Source organism: Nicotiana tabacum, chromosome 5 (genome assembly GCF_000715075.1).
Source record: "Nicotiana tabacum cultivar K326 chromosome 5, ASM71507v2, whole genome shotgun sequence".
NCBI lineage: Eukaryota > Viridiplantae > Streptophyta > Magnoliopsida > Solanales > Solanaceae > Nicotiana > Nicotiana tabacum.
The window spans coordinates 79,629,013-79,654,681 of record NC_134084.1 but is presented as its reverse complement, the minus strand read 5'-3'; the positions used below and the strand labels follow the sequence as shown (position 1 = coordinate 79,654,681).

Sequence of the window (25,669 nt, the reverse complement as noted above, 5' to 3'; positions counted from 1 at the left end):
TAAAGATTCTACTCAATTTAAGGCTAAAATTATTTCGTAATTAATCAAAGAACATTTAATTACAATAATAAATACTAGGACATATTAAGGGGAAAAAAAGGTGAAAGGAAAAGCGTGAATCATCATAATGCCTAGGTAATTCAATTCTATACAAAGGTTACAGAAGAAAGTCATTTACAAAAAGTATTTCATCCTGTCATCTTTTCTCATGGCGTTGTATACAGCTTGAACCTGGAGAGTGCAATGAAATTGCATGTCATTATAATGAAAACGATGGAGTAGATTGTCGCATTTAAGGTGCAATTGATATACCTGCTCACTAGAAACAACTTGAATTGGCCCAATGTTCACTGATACATATTTTCCCCCTGAAGATAACTTCTGCCTCACCTTGCCCTGCATAGAAAAGCAGAAACATCTCAAATTTTGGATCAATTCACACACACACACAACAGCGCACACACGAGTATGCATACACATAGGGGGTGGTTTGGTACGATAGATAAACAAAAATGATCTTGGGAATAAAATTTAGTACTACCTTATCCTTGTAGTTAATAATCCTGGGATAAGTAATCTCATAAGTAAAAATAGTATCCAGATACTCGTACGAGATGGAATAGTTATCCAAGGATAAAGCAGTAAAATTGACAATCTCAGGATTAATACAACATACTAAACAGTCAATAAAAAATAATCTCAGTATAACTAATCTCAGCATAACTTGTCTTCAAACCAAATGATCCCATAGTATTTGATATACACACAATATTTGATCTTTCTGCTGTTTAAATAAAAGACGCGTGCAAGAATAGAATAGTGCATTTTGCACTTGCCACTATGGTGTTTAGAAGTCAATAATTTCAGATTTCCATGATATAGAGCTGCAAACCTACATTTTTTTAACCAAGTCCTCATATCCTCTCCATACACATGTACCTTTGTTTCTATGAATGCATCTTCATTTATCCTATTCCTTTGTACTTTTTCACTCTTTTCTTTTTTAAGGAAATACAATTGTATAGAAATTGGAAGTTACTATATCAAGATTCTATGTGAAGTTTTCACGATTCAAGCAGGTTTCGAGCTCAAATCCTGAAGATAATTCCAGAAAGAGAGAACTGGTTAGGGAGAAGAAAGGAGAGAGAAGATAGAAGAAATTTAAGGGAAAGATAATTGTGATTTAATTCCAGAAAGAGAGAACAGGTGAGGGAGAAGAAAGAAGGAGAGAGAAGATAGAAGAAATTTAGGGGAAAGATAATTGTGATTTCATTCATCTCCAAAATACCCGTTACAATACAACTAAATAGCTGTACAATTCAGCATAGGATCCATGCATTCTAGTACTAACCTTCTCCTACTTAAGACGTGTTTCGCAATTCCCCTACAACAGAAATTACACGGACTGAAAAATAAATAACGAAAATTACTGCTTAACAACTTAAGGGACCAGACTGGAATTCAAATAATTATGAAAGAACAGAACAGACTCTTCTCCAATAGCTCGAATCATGGCATTCCATCCTCCATTTTGAGAACCTTGTCCTCAAGGTTCAAAATTAGGAAATTGGGACTTGAGGAAATTATAATCCTCCCAGGCAATGCACCAGAACCTGAACAACAACAACCCAGTATAATCCCACTTAGTGGGGTCTGGGAGGGTAGTGGGGTAGAGAGGTTGTTTCCAAATAGACCCTCGGCATCCTTCCCTCCAAGAACTTCCCACCTTGCTCTTGGGGAGACTTGAACTCACAACCTCTTGGTTGGAAGTGAAGGTTGCTTACTGAAAATGTTGGTTTATGTTTAGTTAACAATGACATGCTGAAAATGTTGGTTTATGTTTAGTCAACAATGGCATGCCAATTGGAAGAGTTGGTGGAAAAAGTTGGTGTGGATGCTAGGAGGAAGCTTCCTCCTTTGATGTCACCCATGACGGCGTCTTCACAAACAGAATTCTGGTGCAGACAAGAGCCAACAGAATTCTTTGCAAACACGAAAAGCGCTGGACAGTGTTATAATTCGAGGGTTTTGCTCATTCTTCATTATTTGGAGATTTGGAGCTCGGCTAGAGGCGACTTTTGGAGGGATTTTCACCACACTTTGGAGGGTAAGTAAACTCTACTTGATTTTGATGTTAAACCTTGATTCCCTATTGTTTTGTGCACTTGGAATATGGATTTGAAGGAGAAAAACTGGGGTTTTGTGCTAGATTATGGAGAGATTATTTGAAATTTGAACCCCGATTCGAAGTTGGATTTTGGTGAAACTTGTATATTTGGACTCATATTGAAATGAGTAATTCGAATTTGTTGGGTTTTGGGATGCGGACCCGGGTTGACTTTGTGTATTTGATTAAAAATCGAGCCTTTATATTCCATTATTGTTTCATATAGCATTATTTGACACTGTAGTGCGTTATTTGACTAGATTCGAGCCGTTCGAAGGTCGTTTCGCGTGAGAAGGCATTTTTGGAGTATTGACTTGGCTCGTTTTGAGGTAAGTATCTTGCCAAAATTTGGTTGAAGCGCTAGTTGCTTGAGTTATTGATGTTTGCTACATATTGAGGGTGGCGTACATGTGAGGGTTTGAACCTATGTGCGTGCACCGGGGTTTATCCATGTTCGGGGGTAGTTCTTGGGCTATGTTATGCCTTGTTTCGGATATTGTAATTCTTGATATCATGCTTTATATGATCGTATGACTACTTAACCTCGTAAATCATGCTAAATATCATGCGTAGGTTTGCTTTAAATCATCGTCAATCTCAACACTTATGTATTTTTGGATTTCGGAGATTAACCTGATGGATTTTCCGTTTTGGGGACAGTTCTTTGCAAAGTGACCTATTTTCCCGCATGTGAAACATGAATTAGGCTTTGTTCTTGCAAACCTGTTTGTTTTGCGCTGCCTGAAATATTTCTTTCTTTTTCTGAACATGCGTCCCTCCCTTTCCTGTGTCGAGGAAGTTTGAATCGTTTAAACTTCCTTCTTTTGTGTGTGTTGCAAGCTGTGCAACCTTTGTCCTTTGTGATGAGATCAGCTTTGCCGCATGACAGATAAGAATAATTTCCTTACTTCCCAAGATCTTTCTTGAAACATAGGAATAATTCATTCTTATTTCTGTGGAAGTCAAAGTCACAACAAAGAAGATCTAAGAAAACTGATCTTTGAAATGAAGTGTCAACAGGAAAATTACGAGAAAACTTGCAGCCTTAGAATTTCACTAAGAAGGTATGCCTGATTACTGGGCTTCAACGGCTCACTCAGCCTATAACCAAATCAAAGGCCTTTGTCTTAGATTAATTCATAAGCTTCTGGTAATCACTCATAGTGAGTAATCATTTCCTCTATGATTTGTTATTATTTTTACACAGTGTAAGGATCAACCATCATATTTAGAAAAGTAAAGAACAAGAGAGGGTTTTAGAAGGCAAACATTTTTTATTTCACACTTGATACTTTACAGGGAGAGAATTCGATGATCTTCCTGAGCTCTAAAGGTTTCCATTTATAGGTGAAGGAGATGACTCCATAAAAGTAATACAATCCATGACCTTATTGCTTACTTCAGAGAGCAATAATGGTCGATAAGGACTGACAAAAACTTAAAAGTAAAAGACTCAATAATACAGTTGTGACCTCATTGCTTACATTGAAGAGCAATAAGGACTGATAAAGAAAGACAAGGGGTGGGGTCCCTATGCCTCTCAATTATTTCACAAGACTCCAAAAAACTTTAAAAGCTAAAGATGACTTAAAGTAAAGCCACCAAAAAGTCATAAAATAAAAGTAGCTTTAGGCTAATAATTCATAAAGAAACGAGACTTCTTAATGATAAGAAATCTTCTTGCTTAGATGTAGACTTCGGTAGACCCACCAGATGTCCATGATGGTGTTGATGGTTTTGTGGTGTATCCTTCTTCAATCCACGATCCACCAGTCTTCGCCATGAAGGCACTTGTACCTGTTTTTCTGCCTTCACTTTTTTGACCTTTCCACTAGTTTTCCTTTTCTTTTTGGAGAATCTTCTTTTGCCTTTTCAAAACATTCTGTAGCTTTTATGCGGGCCATCATTTCTGCTTCTTCAGAACTGGTTCTGTGAGCTTGTGCTAAAGGCACAGTATCAATTTCATATTGGCTTAACTCAATTTTTGAGTCAGCGGAATAAGGATCTTGGGCATCTTGGTTCCATATCACATCATTCTCATGGTACTCCTTCATTGCATCTTTAATCCACTGATAATGAGAGGACGACCCATGCATGTAGTAGAATAATTCCAACTGGCTAATGGTCCTGGCCATATCTCTTTAGGAATACATTTGTTTTCCTGAAAGATAAAGCGTTGTAGCTCAGAGTATTCTTCATCGTTGTCAAGAATAGAAACTCTATTCCATTTTAGTATGCTCAAATGTGGTAGAGGAAAAGACTTTTCTTGATGAATATGACCATGTGGAACCACATAGTAACATATTTCTTTAAGCCAGGAATGTTTTTGAATAGCGAAATCCAATAATTATGATTGTTGAACCATAATAAGAATTTTTGTATTCAGGGATTCAGCCGGTGGAATTTCCTGAATTTGCCGCTTTTAAACTCCATAAGAATGTGATAATGATTTAGTAAATACCAGAACATCCATAATAATTCTTCCGGGAATTCTTGGGGATTTGCCACAAAGATATGGGCAAATGGATACTCTGGATTTACTCCAAATGGCTTTAGTATGGAGCCTCCATACTTTCTGAAAACTTCTAGCTCATAATGGGTCCTTCTTTCAAGGAGTCTCAGACTGATGTATCCCAAGGATATGATAAATCCTGTATTTCTGGGGGATTTTCTGGAATGTTAATGGAGGATTGCTGACTCGAGCTAGAACCTTGGTGATTTGCTTTTGTACTTGTGCTGGATTTTGAAGTTTTTGAACTAGATCTCGTTCTGCCCTGGTACATAAAGACTTTTGGTGGTACCTTCTTCTTGAACCTTTGAGAAAATTCACGGGGTCTAGATAAGAAATCGGCAAGAATATTGTCTTTGCCCTTTAGATGCTTGACCTCGAACTTGTATAGTAAAAACCATTGAGCCCATCTGAGAATTTGAGAATTGGGGATGATCTTTGGATTGATCTGTATCATCTGTGGAAATGCCTTCATGTCCATTTCAACGAGAAATTCTGTATGGATCAGAAAGAAATTGAACTTCTTTATTCCCATTTTGACAGCAAGAATTTCTTTGAAGGTGGAATGGTAGTGTTCAGCATCTTTGAATTTTTCACTCGCATATCCACAATTTTTTCGCTTTCCTTCATGTTCCTCTAATAGTGTTGCACTCCAGTATTGATCACTTGCATCTGTTTGCAACACCTTCTTCCCGTCTGGGATGTGGAGTTTTTTGGGTTGCTGAGATACGTGTTTCAGCTGTTTGACCGCATCATCTTGTTCCTTGCCCCAAGCTGGTGGTTTTTTCTTCAACATATTTCTAAGAGGAGTAATATATTTAGAGACTTCTTGAATAAAATCTCGAACATAATTGACAATCCCTAAGAATTGCTAGATCTGCTTGGCTGAGAGACTTGTATCTGGAAATTTGAGAAGCTCTCTTAATATATGGGGGCCTGGACTGAAAGAACCTTGGGTGAATTTCATTCCCAAGAACTCAATCTTTTCCTGTGCAAGAATCATTTTTTTTGCTGATAGCATAATACCAATTTTTTTAACCAATTCTATGAACTAATTAAGTAATTTGAAATGTTCTTCAATGGAATTACTGAATAAGAGAATATCATCAATATCAACCAACGCTGAGTTAAGAATAGGTTGGAATATTTTGATCATGGCTTTCTGGAATAAGGATTGTGCTGTCTTTAAACCAAAAAGCATTACTTTCCATTGGAAGTGGTGGTCCAGTATGCAAAACCCGATTTTTGATCTTTCATCTGGATGAACTCCGAGTTGCCAGAAACCTGATTTTAGGTCAAAATTGGAAAATATCTTGGCTTTGGCGAGGTGTGAAAATAAGGTAAGCTTATTTGGAATGGGAAACTTATCATCTTGCAGAAAGTAGTTTAGAGGTTGATAATTGATTACCACTCTCAGCTTTCCTCTGATCTGTTCTGATCTTTTGTTGACATCACATGCCCACTGTGAGTCTGTTAGTTCAATTAAGCCAAAGTTGAGTAGTTCTTCACATTCCTTATTGCAGTTTCAAATGTTCTTAGATCATTCCAGAATGCCTTGCCCTTGTGGGGTTGATGTTCTCATTCTTCTTGAATGGCAGATTGATGTAGAATTCTTCATTTTTTCCATAGAGGAGTGCCACACCTTTTGAGGAAGTCTATATGAGATTCTGCACAGAGTTGTTGCTTGATTTGCTCACCAATCTGCATGAGTTGGTCATCTTCAGTGACTTGGAATAGTCCGGAGATGTTGCCATATTCATTGAACTAGTTTTTGAATCTGATCCCGTCAGCTCCAACTAGGAGTTTGTTCTTGAGTTTACTGTATAGATCAAAGGCAACGATCAAATCTTTTCCAGGAATATCGGATCCAAGGATGTTTGACCTGATTTTGAGTCCCGGAAAGAATTCAATTGTGATTGGGTGTCTTGTTTTAACAGTTGTTGTCAAGACTCCTTGGGATGCTGTTCCAAAGTTTCTGAAATGGGGTATCCAACATTCTTCTGGGAGTATGGACGGATCCATGATCGAGTATGCTGCTCCAGTATCATAGAAGGCTATTACGGAGATAGGTTTATCCCATTTCATAGGACACACTTTTACCTCTGTTTGAGGAACTGTGGTGATACTGAAAATTCCTTCTTCCGAATCTGATTGATTTACAGTAGCATCGTCTGTTGCATCAGCTTCTGGCCCATCAATATGAGAAATATGGTACATATGATTTCCATATTCTTCATAGATTTCTAGTGAAAACCGAGTATCTTCACTTGGCTCTTCCTCCAGTGAAAATACTGATTCTAAATCATCGTCAATCTCAACACCCATGTATTTTTGGATTTCGGAGATTAACCTGATAGATTTTCTGTTTCGAGGACAGTTCTTTGCAAAGTGACCTATTTTCCCGCATGTGAAACATGAATTAGGCTTTGTTCTTACAAACCTGTTTGTTTTGCTCTGCCTGAAATATTTCTTTCTTTTTCTGAACATATGTCCCTCCCTTTCCTTGTGTCGAGGAAGTTTGAATCGTTTAAACTTCCTTCTTCTGTGTGTGTTGCAATATGTGCAACCTTTGTCCTTTGTGATGAGATCAGCTTTGCTGCCTGCCTTGTTCAAATCTCGAGACATCTTCTTCATTTGGTTGAAGAATTGCCTTTTGCTGCAAAGGTCATCTAGCACATAAAAAACAGCTTGCCTTATGTCACCAACATTCATGGCAGTAGCAGATGTACCACGCTCCTTTAATAAGGTTGAGATTCTTTCAGATAGTATTGGTGCGAGTGAAGAGATGAAAGCTTGTTTCAGAGAAATGTCTCCGCCAATATGATAGAATAACTTGATCATCTTTTGGAGATGATGATCAATCTTTTTCTGTCATAGGATTGACACTTTATTTCAAAGATCTGTTTTCTTAGATCTTCTTTGTTCTGTTCCACAGACATAAGAATAAATTATTCCTATATTCCAAGAAAGATTTTGGGAAGTAAGGAAATTATTCGTATCTGTCGTTCCAACCAATGCCCACCATTCACGGAGTGTTCCAGATAATCTTGCTGTGAATTCTGACAAGATTATAAAAGGTTCTCTTTCGACCAACTGCTTTGTTAACATCCAAGTATAAAAATCTTGGATTCTTTCTGGCCATTTTTGGATGGGAAGATCATCCAAAGTGAAAGTATGAAATCCCGTACCCACCATCCTTGGTGGTGTGATTTCTGGCCTACTTTCAAGGATGGGTTCTGCAGTCATGCCTTCTGCATCATCTTTGTTAACCTCCAAGTATAAAAATTGATACTCTGCCTTTAGCACAAGCTCACAGAACCAATTCTGAAGAAGCATAAATGATGGCCCGCATAAAAGCTACAGAATGTTTTGAAAAGGAAAAAGAAGATTCTCCAAAAAGAAAAGAAAAACAAGTGGAAAGGTCAGAAAAGCGAAGGCAAATAAATAAAAATAGGTACAAGTGTCTTCATGGCGAAGACGGGTGGATCATGGATTGAAGAAGGATACACCACAAAACCATCCACACCATCATGGACATCTGATGGGTCTACTGAAGTCTACATCTAAGCAAGAAGATTTCTTATCTCGTCTCTTTATGAATTATTAGCCTAAAGCTACTTTTACTTTATAACTTTTTGGTGGCTTTACTTTAAGTTATCTTCAGCTTTTAAAGTTTTTTGGAGTCTTGTGAAATAATTGAGAGGCATAGCCATAGGGACCCCGCCCCTTGTATTTCTTTGTCAGTCCTTATTGCTCTTCAATGTAAGCAATGAGGTCACAGCTGTATTATTGAGTTGTATTATTGAGTCTTTTACTTTAAGTCTTTGTCGGTCCTTATCGACCATTATTGCTCTCTGAAGTAAGCAATAAGGTCATGGATTGTATTACTTTTATGGAGTTATCTCCTTCACCTATAAAAGGAGACCTTTAGAGCTTAGGAGGATCATCGAATTCTCTCCCTAGATTTATCCAGTGTGAAATAAAAAATGTTTACCTTCTAAAACCCTCTCTTGTTCTTTACTTTTCTAAATATGGTGGTTGATCCTTACACCGTGTAGAAATAATAACAAATCACAGAGGAAATGATTACTCACTGCAAGTGATTACCAGAAGCTTATAAATTAATCTAAGACAAAGGCCTTTGATTTGGTAATAGGTTGAGTGAGCCGTTGAAGCCCAATAATCAGGCATACCTTCTTAGTGAAATTCTAAGGCTGCAGATTTTATCGTAATTCTCTTGGTTATCTTCATTATTCCCCCTTGTTTTGTTATTATTCTCTAAATCTTGGTACTACGGCGTAAACGCCTAATTTGAGCAATATTTGTACACTTCGCACATGCATACACGTTATTATGCTATTTGATCAATCCATTGTTTTGATTGATGAGTCGCGAGCCCAGTGTTTTGAAAAGCGCGTGCTTTGTCGCTTAAAGCGCGAAGCGACGGGCGACTCGATCTGTAGAAGCGCACGCTTCACTGGAAAACGCGATGAAGCGAGGCAGCGGAGAAAGTGATGAAGCGATCGCTTTTGTGAAAAAAACGCATGGGGCCTTTTTTTTAAAAAAAAACTTTGGGTCTGAGACAAAACAGACCCTAAATCGACAATCCCCTTCACGAACAGCTTCTTCGACAAAAAACAGAGGCTCGAACAAAAACAAAAGCTAGGGTTCCATCTTCTTCTTCTTCAGTCGCTCGAGTTCTCGACCAGTCGACCTCGAAGCCCTTCTTCAATTCTTCTCGCGGCTCGACCAGGTAATTTCTTCTCTTTCTTCTTCAGTTCTTCACGTTTTTTTTCATTCTTCTTCTTCTTCTTCTTTCTTTCTCTGTTTCTACAGTCCAGAACAGAGTAAGGTTAAGGAACCATTTTTCTTTCTTTTTCCTTTTCGTTTGTGTATATTTCATCATATATATTTAATTATTATATGTATTTCATTTATTATTATATTTCAGCATATAAAATTAAATTATTATTATATTTCAGCATATAAAATTAATTATATATATGTATTATTTTTAGTTTATGTGATTTTTTAAATGTTTTTTTCAGTTTATATATTTAATTATTATATATATTATATGTATTTTCAGTTTATTGATTATGTTTTTTCTTATATCTTAATAGGGATAGTAAAATGTCTCAAAGTTCGAAAGAGAAAGACTCGGCTTGACGATATGGCAAGAGAGTTAATGAGAAGAATACAAATGTTGTATGCAAGTTTTGCAACAAGATTACAACGGGTGGAATTTATCGCTTTAAATACCATCAAATTGGTGGCGATAGAAACGTCACAAGTTGTCCGAAATGTCCACCGGAGGTGAGGGAAGAAATAAAGAATTTTGTTGAGAAGAAGAAGGAGCAAAAAAATCAAATGGTTCATCAACCAATGGTGACCAATCTTGATGATGATGATGATATATTGAAGAATTGTCACTTCCAACAAAACGGGGAAGAGATGAGTCAAGCCATGGATCATCGACTAAAGGTCCTATAGATTGCTACTTCTCAAAGAAGCCGGGAGCAAAGGGCGGTGGAAAAGATGTACAAAAAATTGCTAAAGACATTTTGAGGGATCGTGCAGTTAGAGCTTTTGCACGATGGGTCTATGATGCTGGGCTCCCCTTCAATTGTGTCAACTATGACACTTTTGGAGACTTTATTGAGGCCGTTGGTCAATACGGGCCTGGAATGAAGCCTCCCACTTAACATGAAATAAGAGGTCCTTATCTAAATAAGGAAGTGGAGGAGACTAATAAAATTGTTGAGGAGCATAAAGTTGTGTGGAACAAGTACGGCTGCTCCATTATGATGGATAAGTGGACGGCAAGAACGGGGAAAATGATTATTAATGTGTTGGTGAATTCTCCCCGGGGAAGTTTGTTTCTTGAGTCCATTGATGCTAGCGACTCATCCACTGACTACATCAAAATGTTCACCTTGTTTCAGAACACCATCGAAAAGATTGGTCCAAGCAAAGTTGTTCAAGTGGTCACTGATAATGCAAGTGAAAATAAGAAAGTGGGTGGCATGATGTGGTCAGTGAGCGTACAAGAATGTCTATTGGACTCCATGTGCGGCTCATTGTATCAACTTGATGTTCGGGGACATTTTCAAGGAAAAACCCTTCTCTACAGTTTTTGGCCAGGGCGTTAGGTTACATTCTTATATTTCTCAGCGACCCTTGTTATTGAATATGATGAGAAGATTCACCATGCAAAAAAATTTGGTGAAACCGGGCAAGACAAGGTTCGCCACTGCTTTCTTGACTTTGCATAGTATCCACTGTCAAAAAGACAATTTGAGAAAGATGGTCACTTCAGAGGAATGGAGCAAGAGTAAATTTGCAAAGGAAAGTGCGGGGAAAGAGGTTGCACGCATTATTCTTTCTTATTCTTTTTGGAATAATGTCCTTCATGCTCTTAAAATTGGTGGCCCTTTGGTTAAAGTACTCCGTTTGGTGGATGGGGAGCAAAAACCACCAATGGGCTACCTCTATGAAGCTATGGATAGGGCCAAGGAGGCTATTCAAGCATCATTCAGTGATGAGCAGAAATATGCAAAGGTCTTTCAGATCATTGATGCAAGATGGGATGAGCAACTTCATAGACCTTTGCATGCAGCTGGACTTATTCTGAACCCATCACTCTTTTATGAGCAGCATGAGAAGAATTCATTGGCTAAAGAAGTGTGGACAGGATTCCATCAGGTTGTTATCAAGTTGACCCCAGATGAAGACTTGCAAGAAAAGATAGTAGATCAGTTTGCTACTTACAAGGCAGCTGAAGGACTTTTTAAGCTCCGACTTGCTATTAAACAAAGAACGACGAAGTCGCCAGGTGACCAAGTGCTTCTATATTTTATAGCTCTAACTTCAATGTATTTTTTATACTTATTAACTCTTGTACATTTTTTTGACTTCTATAGTTGAATGGTGGGACCAATATGGTGTAGAGACTCCGGAGTTAAAGGCTTTCTCCATCAAAGTTCTAAGCTTAACCTGTAGCTCATCCGGATGTGAAAGGAACTGGAGTGTTTTTGAACACGTGAGAAATAAAAAGAATTATTTCGTGTTTTGAGATAAAGTAAATTATATCTCAATTGTCCAAACTCCTACTAATTAGTTGACACATCTTTTTTGTAGATTCATACAAAGAAAAGGAATCGACTAACCTTGAAGCGCCTACAAAGAAAAGGCACGAGCCGGTGTTAACGATAGGCGGGAAGTTTGGAGACAGGCTCTTGAGTCTAAGGGTTTCAAGCTGAGCGGAATACCTGAAGTGTAAGTTCAGCAAGCACTGAGCCGGGGGAAGTGGACGTGGATGCGAGGCTTGAATCACAGGTCATCCCAAGTAGAGGCAGCTTCAAGTACCTTGGGTCGGTTATCCGGGGGGAGGGGAGATCGATGAGGATGTTACACATTGGATTGGTGTAGGATGGATGAGTGGAGGTTAGCATCTAGAGTCTTGTGTGATAAGAGAGTGCCACCGTTACTCAAAGATAAGTTCTATAAAGCGGTTGTTAGACCGGCCATGATGTATGGGGCTAAGTGTTGCCTGTAAAGAACTCACATATCCAGAAGATGAAAGTAGCAGAGATGAGGATGTTGAGGTGGATGTGCGGGCACACTAGGATGGATAAGATTAGGAATGATGATATTCGGGAGAAGGTGCATGTGGCTCTCATTGATGACAAGATGCGAGAAGCGAGACTCAGATGGTTCGGGAATGATCAGAGGAAAAGTCCAGATGCGCCGGTAAGGAGATGTGAGCAGCTGGTTGTGGAGGGCACGAGAAGTGGTAGAGGACAGCCTAAGAAGTAATGGGGAGAGGTGATCAGGCAGGATATGACGAGGCTTCAGATTTCCGAGGACATGACATTGGATAGGGAGATGTGGAGGTCGAGTATTAGGGTTGTAGGTTAGACGGTAGTTTGAGTCTTTCCTTACTTTGTACCACTGCGAGACCAGTCTGGTAGGGTTTTTGTCTAAGATAGTTAGTGGCAATGTTGTGTCTTACTATTTTACTTTTCGGCGCATGAACTGTTTACTAGCTATTGCTTTTGCTTTGCATCTTTTTCTGAATTTCATGTTCCTGTTTTTCATATGATTTCGTTGTTGATACTAATATTGTCTCCTTTGTCTTTTTGTTTTCTTGAGCCGAGGGTCTTTCGAAAATAGTCTCTCTACTCCTTCGGGGTAGGGGTAAGGTCTGCATACACACTACCCTCCCCAGACCCCAGTAGTAGGATTTTACTAGGTTGTTGTTGTATATACATGTATTCTTGTATATACTTTTTGTGTTATGGATTGGTTTGACAGCACGTGAGTTGTCCATGCAGGTTGAGTTGACTATGGCACGTGACATGTCCGTACCGATGTTATGACTGTGGCACATGAGTTGTCCGTGTGGATGTTCTGTTTATGGCACGTGAGTTGTCCGTGCGGATGTTCTGTTTATGGCAGTGTGTGGATAAGGATCCATTCCCCTAGGGTCGTCCTCTCATGTTTCTTCTTGATAACGTACACGCGGTTGTGGAAAACTTATCAGTGTTAGGTTTTTATGTATCTTCTCTATATGCAAATCCTTAGGTGTATACATGACTTTTACTGCATATCTCCTCTATATGCTAGCTTTGTACTTGTATACATGCCTCTTTAAACAAATATTCTCTATATGTTGTTTCTGTCGATGAAATGATACACAATACATATCTTCTTTATATGTCTCTCTCGGTGTGACTTAACATGCCCATTATTGCATATCTTCTCTATATGTTGGACCGTTATTCTGTTATGAAACTAGTACATATCTTCTCTATGTGCACCGTTAGCTTTATCTGCATTCATGTGTAGATTCTGTTATTATTACTCAGTGATAAGAAAAGCGAGCGCCTCCTCGCTTTAAGCGAGAAGCGAAGTGGAGCGAAAGGGTCAGCGCTTATATCGTTAAAAGCAGCTCTGGTATGCATAAGCGACCGCTTCTCTGTAAAAAGCGAGAAGCGGTGAAGCGAGAAGAAGCGAGCGAAGCGGACGCTTTTTGATTTAAAAGACCCAAAGCCCTATTTAATCAAAAACTTGGTTCTGTTTTAGTTCTCTGGACTTCTTCGACTTCTTCAGCAGTAGCGATTTCTCTTCTTCAAACTAGGGTTCTTCTTCTTCTTCTTCAACAATACAACAGTAACTTTCAACAGGTATGTTCTGCACTTCTTATTTTCATTCTTCTTCTTCTTCCTCTTCTTTTTCTTTTTCTTTCTAAACGTCCAAAAAGCGCCGAAATGCTGGCGAATTTTTTCAGAAAAATTCTGCCCCGTTTCTGCCCAATTATTATATCTTTTATTCTTAATTCTTATTGTCTTTCTTATGTGTTATGTAGTTGTTCTTTTAATGGCACCAAAAGAAGATAGGAAAGACCCGACTTGGGCTTACTCTGCAAGAGTTAACAAGACCAACAAGATGGCCATTAGATGTCTTTTTTGTGATAAAATTACAAATGGAGGAATCTATCGTCAAAAAACGCATCTAATCAGTGGTGATCCAAATGTCGCATCTTGTCCTAAAGTTCCGGGGCATGTGAAGGAAGAATTGAAAGCATGCCTTCAAAAAAAGAAAGAGTTAAAGACTCAAATGATTCATGAACAAGAACTTTATAATCTTGATGATGATGATGAAACAGAAGAAGGTGACGATGCTTCGTCGCTTCCACCAAAATCACAAAAGCGGGGAAGGATGCTTCCACCAATGTCTTCTAGTTGTGGATCTACTGGCAAGACCAAAGGTCCTATGGATTGTTACTTCCCGCAAATATCTGGAGATAAGGGAGGAAAAAGTGGTAATCCTCAAGTTGATGCCAAAGCGATTTTGAGGGACCATGCAGTTACCTTTTTTGCCCGGTGGATGTATGATGTAGGTCTTCCTTTTAATTGTGTTAATTATACTGACACTTTTGCTGCTTTTATTGAGGTCGTAGGCCAATATGGCCCAGGAATGAAACCTCCAACTTATTATGAAGTTAGAGGGTCATATCTAAAAAAAGAGGTGGCAGAGGTGAACAAAATCGTGGAGGAGCACAAAGTAGAATGGAACAAGTTTGGTTGTTCCATTATGATGGATAAGTGGACGGCGAGAAATGGAAAAATGATCATCAATATCTTGGTGAATTCTCCTAAGGGAAGCCTGTTTCTTGAGTCCGTTGATGCAAGCGACTCTTCGACTGATTCAACCAAAATGTACTCCTTGTTCAAGAGTACAATAGACTCTATTGGAGCAGAAAATGTTGTTCAAGTTGTCACGGACAATGCCAGTGAAAATGTTAAAGCTGGTGATATGATGTCTGCTTGCTACCCGCATATCTATTGGACTCTGTGTGCAGCACATTCTGTTAATTTGATCTTCGGTGATATTTTCAAGGAAAGACCCTTCAGTACTGTCTTTAATCAAGCAATTAGAGTGCATTCCTATATTGTTCAAAGGCCTTTGTTATTGAACATGATGAAGAGATTCACTAAACAAAAAAGCTTGGTGAAACCTGCAAAGACAAGATTTGCTACTGCTTTCTTGACTTTGGCTAGGATGTATGAGCAAAAAAGCAATTTGAAAAAGTTGTTTGTTTCAGATGAGTACACTAGCAGTGCCTATGGAAGGGAAGCTCGAGGGAGAGAATCTGCAGATATTATACTTTCTCCTTCATACTGGAACAATATGGTTCATGCATTGAAGATTGGTGGTCCTTCAGTTAAAGTGCTTCGTTTGGTGGATGGGGGCAACGGCCACCAATGGGCTACCTGTACGAAGCAATTGATAGGGCAAAGGAGGTTATTCAAGCCTCTTTTAGTGATAAAAGAAAATACAAAAGAGTCTTTGAGATCATAGATAAAAGGTGGGATAGTAAGCTTCAGAGCCCTTTGCATGCAGCTGGACTTGTTTTGAACCCGGAACTGTTTTACGACAATGAAGAGAGGATTCTAGGAGATGAACCTTTGTGGAATGGATACTATGAATGTATTAAGAAGTTGATACCTGAAGAATCCGTGCAAGATAAAATCACAGAGCAATTTAGTATTTATAGGAATGCTCAGCAACTTTTTGGAAAAAACATGGCCATTAGACACAGAAAGACGAAGTCACCAAGTGAGCGAGTGCTTATATGTTGTTTTATAGTTAATAAGTTATTTCTTTATCAATATTATGTTTTGAAAATTTGTTCTACTTCTACAGTTGCATGGTGGAAGCAATATGGTCATTCCACTCCAGATTTACAAAAGTTTGCCATCTAAGTCTAACATGTAGCTCATCCGGGTGTGAAAGGAATTGGAGCGTGTTTGAGCATGTAAGAACTAATAAGAAAGATTTAGTATATTGAGATAATTAAATTATATCTCAATTGTCCTAATCTTACTAATTACTTATTATTTGCAGATTCATACCAAAAAGAGGAATAAACTAACCTTGAAGCGTCTCAATGATCTAGTCTTCATTAAGTACAATAGAACATTGAGGCGTCGTTACAACGCTCGCAATGTAATTGATCCAATTAGTTTGGACAACATCGATGATGCTAATGAATGGCTAACTGGAGTCCCTGAAGATCATGCAGATGAAGAAGTATTTGAGGATACTTCTGATTTCGCTTGGAGTGATGTTGCGGAGGCGCGTGGAATTGGGGAGAGGATTTATGGTTTGAGGGGGAGTACCTCAACTTCAAGTTCACAGAGGAAGGGAAAACAGGCAGCTACTTTGTCCCTAGTTGATGAAGAAGATGACGAGCAATATAATAATGATAGTGGAATACAAGAATCTACTTTGTCCCTAGTTGATGAAGAAGATGACGAGCAATATAATAATGATAGTGGAATACAAGAATTTGACAATCTTGTAGAAGAATAGGATGCTCATTTTGTGCTTTAATTGATGTTACTCTTTAGTTTTTTAATTGAAGTATTGAACATTTGCTTACAATTACATGTGTTATCTATGCAGTATTTATTTTAATTTATTTTTAAAATTCCGCTTCACTTAAAAAAAGCAAGCGCTTCGCTTCTCGCTTCTTGCTTTTCGTGAAATGGGGTTGTCGCTTTTCCTCGCTTCACACTCTTCACAACACTGTTATTACTGCGTATTTGTACATATCATGAATTGTACAGATTTATCACGTGAGTATCATTGGTGATTTTTGCTATTATCTCTCCGAGTTTAGTCATGATACTTACTAAGTACATGAGGTTAGTTGTACTCATACTACACTCTGCACTTAATTGTGCAGATCTAGGTGGGGGACCTAGCTGAGAGTTGTGCTGGATAATTGTTGAGCTGCTGAGAGACGAGGTATTGCATTCCGATTGCAGTCCTTTGCATCTCTTCCCATTTTTGTTACTGTTGTTATTATTCAGACAATATTTTTATATTACCAGACTTGTACTCCTGTTGTAGAGCTCATCACTCTGTATTACCAGTTCTGGGGGATTGATTGTATTGGTGCAGTCTTTATTTATGATATTTTGCTTTTAGACTTGTATTATTTCGTAATTCGTTATCTTGTTGCAATAATTAGCTTGCCTAGCAAATTGGTTAGGTGCCATCACGATCAGAGGCGGTTTTGGGTAGTGACAACAATGAACTGCTGGCAGCAGAAGGTCTCATCTTAACGGTTAGCATATGGACCCAATAAAAAGCAGATACTTGCTTGGACGGTCAAAAACTGGCTAGCCCTTCTTAAATTTTCCTAATAAGAGCTAATATACAAAAGCTGACAAGTTTAAGCTTACACAAGGTACCGGAGGATAGTAGGTTACAACACATTTAATGATCTGCTAACAATGAAAGGTTACTGCCTAAAGGTTAGCGTATGGACCTCAAGGAAAAGCAGAATTGTTCTGATAGTCAGAAACTGGCAAGCCCTTGGGTTTACAATCTTCCTGAGAAGAGCTGATATATAAGAGCACCCAATTGGCAGCATACTTGATGCTTTGGAGCTTACCAGCCTTACACTACATATAAAATCATCCACTAGCAGGGGAAGGTCACTAAAGTTTAGCATTTTGACCTCGAGGAACAGCAATGTACTTGCTCGGACAGTCGGAAACTAGTATATTAGAGAGCTCTTCAAGCCCTCAATTTTAAAATTTTCCATAAAAGAAGCTAATGTAGCCGAACTAAGTTGACCACCCTTAAGAATATCTGTTAAGAATCAATTAGGATGGTTACATATCTATTGGGCTGAGTACATGCTTGTAATCATGAAATATTTTCCTATTTTACAACATGGATAAATGCCACCAAAAGTTTCTTCCTTATTTCTTCACATACTAGGATGTTGAGTCCCTATTTTGATTACAGTTATTCTTTTTCTATTAAAAAAATATTTTCAAGAAAGAAGCAAAGATGGTCCGAAGGAGGATTCTTCGATTCATCACTATCTAGCAATCTCCGAACAACACAAACCACTCAGATTGGATGCCCAAGCACTGTAAGCAATGGCTCCTCACAGGAAGATGTAGGTGCACAGCCTACGTGCCATCTCAACCTCCTTGTTTCACATGCGCCAGCGCGTGAACCATCTCATACGGATTTATTTTGAAAGCAATCATTCCACCGAGATCATCCAAGCCTTTCGCATCATTCTGACTATTTACCACTCGCTGAATCTCAACAGTTTAGCCTATTTAGGTTCAAGGAACTACCAATGCTTTTTTCATCAGCTCAGTTCTTCCTTCGATTTTGTGCTTTTGTTAGGTCCAAGCCTTTCGCATCATTCCAACTATTTATCACTCTCTGAATCTCAACAGTTTAGCCTGTTTAGGTTCAAGCAACTACCAATGCTTTTTCATCAGCTCAGTTCTTGCTTCAATTTTGTGCTTTTTTATTTCTCTCACCTTCATGTGAGTTGCTTAATGCATTTCTGCTTCGAGTTTAAATGCCTTCAAACCATTGCGTTTGAATTTCAATTGCCTTAGAGTTCTCTATGTTGTTAGCTAATGGAGCTTAAAAGAGATTAATCTCTTTTTCAGTATGTGATCCCCTTTCTTCTACTATTCTCTACTTAATTAAAAAGAAAGGGGTTCAAGGACAATCGAGTCGTCATCGTCATCCAGTTGCTAGGCAGCTAGCATAGGCCAGCGTAGTAATCTATTCGCTTACATGATGCAGTCTTCATCCTGTGCATCAAGGATTCTACTTTGGTTCATTCAATCACATCTCAATTAACAAAAACATTTTCTCTGCAATCTATTTCCTTTGTCCTTTTGGATTATCACCTTAGCTTAATGCATCAAAAACTATAGTTAAAGGAATGTATGAGTCTCATCCTCTTCCTTAGTTTACACTTCTATCCTCTTTGCACCTGCATATCTATATACTCCCTTCGTTCCAATTTATGTGTACTTGTTTGACTGGCCACGAAGTTTAAGAAAAAATGAAGACTTTTTGAATTTGTGGTCCTAAACAAATCAAAAAGGGATCCAGAGTATTTGTGTGGTTATAAAAGCTTCTCATTAAAGGGTAGAATTGGAAGTTTAAACTAAATTGTTTCCAAATTTAGAAAGGAGTCATTCTTTTTGGAACGGACCAAAAAGGAAATAGGTTTACATAAACTGGAACGGAGGGAGTAATTAATATCGATTAGGTTTGACCGAAAACATTAACTATTCTGAAACTTTCGTGGTTGACTCTCTCGTGTGTAGGCCTGGACAGATGAGTGGATTTGGACGCTAGTCACAGAACTTGTATCACCAATCCATACCAAAACCTTTTATTGCTTTTACATCCACGAATTATTCTGATAGCTAGGAACATCTAAGCATCTCTACTCCACAATCATTTAATATTGTGATAAAGATATACCAAGAAAAAATGTCAATTGTAGCAGCACTGCAAGTGAACCAACGAGATTGAGCTCAAGGACCAAGATACTATGCGTAAACCTGCAGGCTTGCAGCTGGATCTTCCTTTATTTACCTTCATCTAGTTAGTTGTAGTATCCGCTCCCATGTCAGAGGACAACCATAGCAACAATTCCTTTTTTTCTTTCTTTCGTTTGCGAAAGAATGGAAGAGCTCATACTGCAGAAAAGAATGATAGCTATATTTCCAAAGACAAGGCAAAGATGGTTCATACTCCACTCAGGTTTAACCTATGACAGTAATTGTAACGACTCCACCGGTCGTTTTGAGTTCTAGAATCCCGATGCCCTATTTGTTGCTTCATGTAGGTCCATTTGATGTTATATGACTTCAGGGATTGGTGGTTTGATTTTCGTGGGGTTCAGGAGTGGTTGGAACACTTAGTTCTATATTGAAAGCCTTAAGTTGTAAGAGATGACCAAGGTTTGACTTTTAGGTAAACGATATCAGAATGAAGGTTCCAATAGGTTCGTATGATGATTTTAGACTTGGGTGTATGTTCAGGTTTGGTTTTGGAGGTTCCTAGGAGGAGTTGACATCATTGTCGAAAGTTGGCATTTTGAAGGATCTTTGGAGTTCATAGGTTTGACCAATAGTTGACTTTGATGTTATCGGATTTCGATTGGTGTTACGGGGACTATGGATAGATTTGTGCAGATTAACAGAACTTGTATGTAAAAATTGGTGGAGATCCGAGGTATCTATGTATAAATCGGACACTTGGTTGGAAGTTTAGGAGCTTGTGACCTTAAGAGAGTTCAATGTGTGGTTTGGCATTCGATTCTTAGATGTGATGATTCTGTATGAGTTTTGAGGCCTTGGATAGGTTTGATTAATGTTAATCAACTTATTGGAATATTTGGACGGGGTCCCGAGGGGCTCGGGTGAGTTTCGGACCATCCGCAGCATGCTTAAGATTGTTGGTTTTGTTGGTGTTCATGTGAATCGTGAACGCGGGGATTAGGTCGTGTTCGTATAGAAGAAGTTTGGCAGATGAGGATTTGTTCTTCGTGATCGCATGGAAGAGGTTGGCGATCGCGAAGTGTTGGCTGAGTGAGCATTGTGGTCGCCTGGAGTCTCTGGTGATCGCATAGAGCAGCCTGACGACTAGGGGCGAGTGCTTCGTTATCGCGTGGTTGCATCTGCGATCACGTAGGTGTGTCAAGTGAAGTTTCGTGATAGCGCGACTCTGTCCACGTAAGAGGGAGGTCAGGCAGTGGACGTTTGTGCATCGCGATCACGTAGGTTGTGACCGGGATCGCGAGGGTAATGCTGGCAGGGGTATTTTAAGTCCAAATTTCGGAACTTAGCTCATTTTTTTACCATTTTTGAGTTTTGGAGAAGGAGAAGAGATTTTGAAGAGGGATTTCACTACTCTTAGGGGTAAGTAATTTCCACTTGATTTTGATCATATATCTTGATTCCCCATGGATTTCTACGCCTAGAATATAAAATTTTAAAGTAAAATTTGGGGTTTTTCTCTACAACTTAAGAGGGTGTATTTTGAGGTTTTGAGTACCGATTTTGACTCGAATTTGGAATCTAATCACATATTTGGGCTCGTAGGGTTATGGGTTTTCACCTTGTTAGGAGATTAATGGAGCAGAATAGGGAGAGGAAGAAGGATTTACATATGGTGTTCGTTGACTTAGAAAAGGCTTACAATAAAGTGCCAAGGGAAGTTCTGTGGAGATGTTTGGAGGTTAGAAGTGTTGCATACATTATTGCTATTAAGGACATGTATGATAGAGCTAAGACTCAGGTGAGGACAGTGGGAGGGGACTCGGAACACTTCCAGTTATGCTGTGTTGCACCAAGGATCCGCTGTCAGCCCATTTCTTTTTGCCCTAGCGATCAACGCACTAATGCGCCATATTCACAAGGAGGTGTCGTGGTGCATGTTATTTGTAGATGACATTGTACTGATTGACGAGATGTGAGGCGGTGTTAACGAGAGGTTAGAGGTTTGGAGACAGACCCCGGTGTCTAAAGGTTTTAAGTTGAGCAGGACAAAGATAGAATACTTGGAGTGCAAGTTCAGTTGTGGGACTCAGGAAGTAGACGAAGACATGAGGCTTGATCCACAAGTCATCCATATGAGAGAGTTTCAAGTATCTTGGGTCAGTTATACAAGGGAATAGGCAGATTGACGTGGATGTCACACATCGTATTGGAACGGGGTGGATGAAATGGATGCTCGCTTCTGGCATTTTGTGTGATAAGAATGTGCCACCAAAACTTAAAGGTAAGTTCTATAGAACGGTGGTCAGACCGACTATGTTGTATGGGACTGAGTGTTGCCAGTCAAGATCTTCCATGTCCAGAGGATGAAGGTGGCTGGAATGAGGATGTTGAGATTGATGTGCGTGCATTGCCAGGTTAGATAGTATTAGAAATAAAGCTATTTGGGACAAGGTAGGTGTGGCCTCTATGGAGGACAAAAAGCGGGAAACGAAACTTAGATGGTTCGGGTATGTGAAGAGTAGAGGCAGAGATGCCCCAGTGAGGAGATATAAGAGGTTGGTCTTGGAGGGCCTAAGGAGAGGTAGAGGTAGGCTAGAGAAGTATTGGGTAGAAGTGGCAAGACATGGTGATGCTCCAGCTTACCGAGGACATGATCGTTGATAGAAAGGTGTGGTGGTTGAGAATTAAGGTAGAGTGTTAGGTAGTCGAGCATTGTCCTTGCTTGTACCAGTAGCCTTAGTGCATTAGACTTGTATTTTCTTATTCTAGATTTATGTTATTATTTGTTGTTTCTTTTGCTTCGTTTTTTGATTGCATTACTTAGTGTTAGTCTTGTATTTTCACTTCAGTTTTCTGATTGGTTTGTTTGTTGTTGCTCCTTCTTTTTATTTTCCCTGAGTCGAGGGTCTACCGGTTTCAACCTCTCTGCTTTCTTAAAGGTAGGGGTAAAATCTACGTACACACTACCCTCTAAGACACCACTAGTGGGATTACATTGGGTTTGTTGTAGTTGTTGTTGTCGTGGGGTTATGGGTTAACAGGATCTAGTCCTAGACTCAGGTTTTGACCATGTGAGCTCGGGTTGACTCAGGTTTTGACCATGTGAGCTCGGGTTGACTTTTGTTGACTTTTTAGAATAGATTAAAGATTGAATTTTATTGTTTCGAATTGGTTTTTCTGACTTTACTTGACATTATTGAGTATCATATGGCTAGATTGAGACGGTTGGAGGTGAATTCTAAAGAAAAAGCGGTATTGAATTGTTGAACTTATTCCAGAAAGAGGCAAGTATCTTGGTTGACCTCGACTCAAGAGAAACTATTTGTAAATGGCCTTATGTGCTATGTGTGTGCTATGTGTGTTAGCGGTGATGTATATGCGTGGTGACGAGCGTATATATGTATGTCAAGGTTATAGCATGCTTGGGTAGAGATAATCTTATTCATGCTTTTGTTCGCTTCAATGTATTATTCGCTTATGCTATAATGGGTTGTGAGACCACCCGATAATTCAGACGTTAGTGACCATGTTTAGGCCTTGTTGTAGGACATGAGAGATGTCTTTTGATATGTTGGTTGCCTATTGCACCTTAGTCATGCTTATCACTTCCGTAGTGTAATATGTTTACTCATCTGCCCATATCTATATCTATGCATTCTACTATGCTATGCATTCTACTATGCTTGTCGTTGACACACATGTGCTTGGTATGGATGGGTCGGCTTGCACGACGCACCGATATGGCCATTGAATCGGGTTGCACTCTGGAATTGTATTTTCATGGGATCGGCTTGCTCACCGCAATGGATATGAATATCTTGTGCTTATTTTTTATATATTACTTCTCCCTTGTGGAATTGGTTCATAAGGTTATGCTTTATGCTGTTATATCCGTAAAATTTGTTTATTAGTTCTCTTATTTGATCCCTTTTATTACTATTCACCTTTTCTCTTGTTTTGCTTTCTGTTTATTACTTGCATTGGTTTACAAAGTAAGTGTCATGTCTTAGCCTCGTTACTACTTCGTTGAGGTTAGGCTCGATACTTACTGAGTACATTGGGTCGGTTATACACATGCTACATTTCTGCACTTCTTATGCAGATTCAGATATTGGTACTAGCGGAGTTTATAGAGGTGCTTAGCTGTGGACATTGGAGACTTGAGGTAGTGCTGCATATCCGTTCGCAGGCCTTGGAGTTACCTTCCTTATCTTTATTACTGTTACTTGATTCAAACAGTATTGTATTTACTTGAAACCTTTATATTTAGGACTCAATAGAGCTCATGTACTCGGTGACACTAGTTCTGGCCTTCTGGGGGTTGTATGTTGTTCTGTACATTTACTTCAGTATAGGATTTATTACAGGTAGGGGTAAGGACTGCGTACACTCTATCCTCCCCAGACCCCACTTGTGAGATTACACTGGGTATGTTGTTGTTGTTATTGTTGGCATAAACCTAATATAGAATATTGTTGTCGTTTGTTTTATTGTTACTGAATATTTGGTAGTTGTAACTGTTGATCGCCTAACCGGCGTATTAGATGGCATCACGATCTTTGGTGGGATTTTAGATACAGTAATCCAGCCTTGATTCTTCAAAGTTTGCCTCGGGAATTAGTGAAGGACGCTTGACATTTTGTATTTAGTTTAAGGGAGTGGGTTGGTTGTCTTGGCTAAGTTGAAGAAACTCAAAAGTTCATAATTTCATGGTTCATTTCTCTGGGTTATTCGTTTTTCAAATTTCAGCAGCTTTAATTATATTAGAAAGCAGAATTCTATCATAGACCATCAAAATTTTCATCAGTTTAGTCTAGCTACTAAGAGTTACTTACACTAATATTTTTTTTTAATAACCGAGAAATCCCCGAGGCTAGTGGTGCAAGATTTGGAACTCGGTGATAGTGGGTCCTCTCTGCTCTTCTCATTTAAATATCATGCTTTTGTCTGCAGCAGGGATCGAACATAGCTAAGTTGCTACTTATCCACACAGTTCTAGCTAGTTCATTAACTTGATTTCAATTATTACCAAATAGCATGTCCCAATGGGTTATCATCGCCATAGCACTAGAAAAAGAAAATCCTGCCATCAACAAATTTAAACTTTGGAAGACAAAATACCAACTCAGGCTAGTCATGTAATCCCCAAAATTTCCCAAGTCTAAGTAATATAGTCATCCAAATCTAAATAGGTGCAAAACTAGTGTATTATCATTTTCACTTACCTCAGAGATGGGCTGTTGTATCACTGATTCAACAGCAACAACCATAGCCTGCACAAAATCATCACCTCCAGTACCAATAGCTGTAAATCCTCTTTCAGTGGGGTAAGAATTCACCTGTCAAGTAAAAAAAATCAATTATCAATATTGCGGAAATGAAGAAAGGGTTGTATCCATGTAGGAAAACGCACCTTCTTATCGAGAGCAAGCCACTCATTAGTAGCATCATCCTGCACTGTGCCTCCAATTATGACATTCGTAGTTTGTCCAACCCTCCCTTCACTCTTGGACACTTCTAATAGATTCAAAAATAAATTCAACGTAAGTTAAACATCTATCCTGTATTACTAAATTAAAAGAAAAAAGTTAGAATTTGGGTGGACCTGAGATGGCCTTAAGGACAGCTTCTTGAGGAGGACCTTGGTCAGGACCACCCTCAGATGCCAATGGGCTTTTATTGTTAGAGCACTTCAGATACTGACTTCTTTTATAGTTGATGAGTTTACAGCCACAGCTTATTAAATTGGTTTTGAAGCATTTCTGGGTATGAAAAAATGCCCCAGTTGATTTCCGGGAAAGAGGCCTCCATGGTTCCGTCAGGAAAATGCTTCTGAGAGTCCCACACGCCATCTTGTTGATGGTCTTTTGTCTCTTATCTTGATAATCTCAGAGCTTTATTCTCTGTGTTGCAAGAAATGACACCACATAAGGGCTTGTAGTTGTTCTGGCACGTTTAAAGCATAGCCGCTTTTTAAAAACTATTTAAAATTTAGTCATCAATTTGTAAATTCAAAAATAGCCAGATTTACATGTGATAATTGAAAAATAGCAACAGTTTCAAAAGTAATCGAAATTTAGCCACTTTTCATGTAAAGATAAATCTGAAGGAAAACACTATTCAAAATCTGAATAATAT

At 38.8% G+C, this 25,669-nt stretch overlaps 1 protein-coding gene across 2 annotated transcripts; it reads right to left on the bottom strand.

Moving 5' to 3' along the window:
* Positions 1–25,457, bottom strand: LOC107825734 (uncharacterized). Of its 2 annotated transcripts, none has more exons than XM_075253713.1 (5): positions 25,137–25,457; positions 24,945–25,045; positions 24,757–24,870; positions 313–396; positions 1–231 (listed from the first exon to the last, which is right to left on the bottom strand). In XM_075253713.1, the coding sequence occupies exons 1-5, from the start codon at positions 25,381–25,383 to the stop codon at positions 175–177; spliced, it is 603 nt and encodes a 200-aa protein (XP_075109814.1). In that variant the 5' UTR covers positions 25,384–25,457; the 3' UTR covers positions 1–174. The 2 variants fall into 2 exon arrangements, with proteins under 2 accessions (XP_075109814.1, XP_075109813.1); XM_075253712.1 differs by having other exon boundaries at positions 24,945–25,048; positions 25,137–25,453.
* Positions 25,458–25,669: the final 212 nt, after the last annotated feature.

Coding starts and splice junctions, on each gene's coding strand:
- LOC107825734 (XM_075253712.1), bottom strand. CDS start 25,383: ATGGCGTGTGGGACTCTCAGAAGCATTTTCCTGACGGAACCATGGAGG. Junction 25,049..25,136: donor TGTCCTTAAGGCCATCTCAG/GTCCACCCAAAT, acceptor TGAATCTATTAG/AAGTGTCCAAGAGTGAAGGG. Junction 397..24,756: donor TACAACAGCCCATCTCTGAG/GTAAGTGAAAAT, acceptor TTTTCTATGCAG/GGCAAGGTGAGGCAGAAGTT.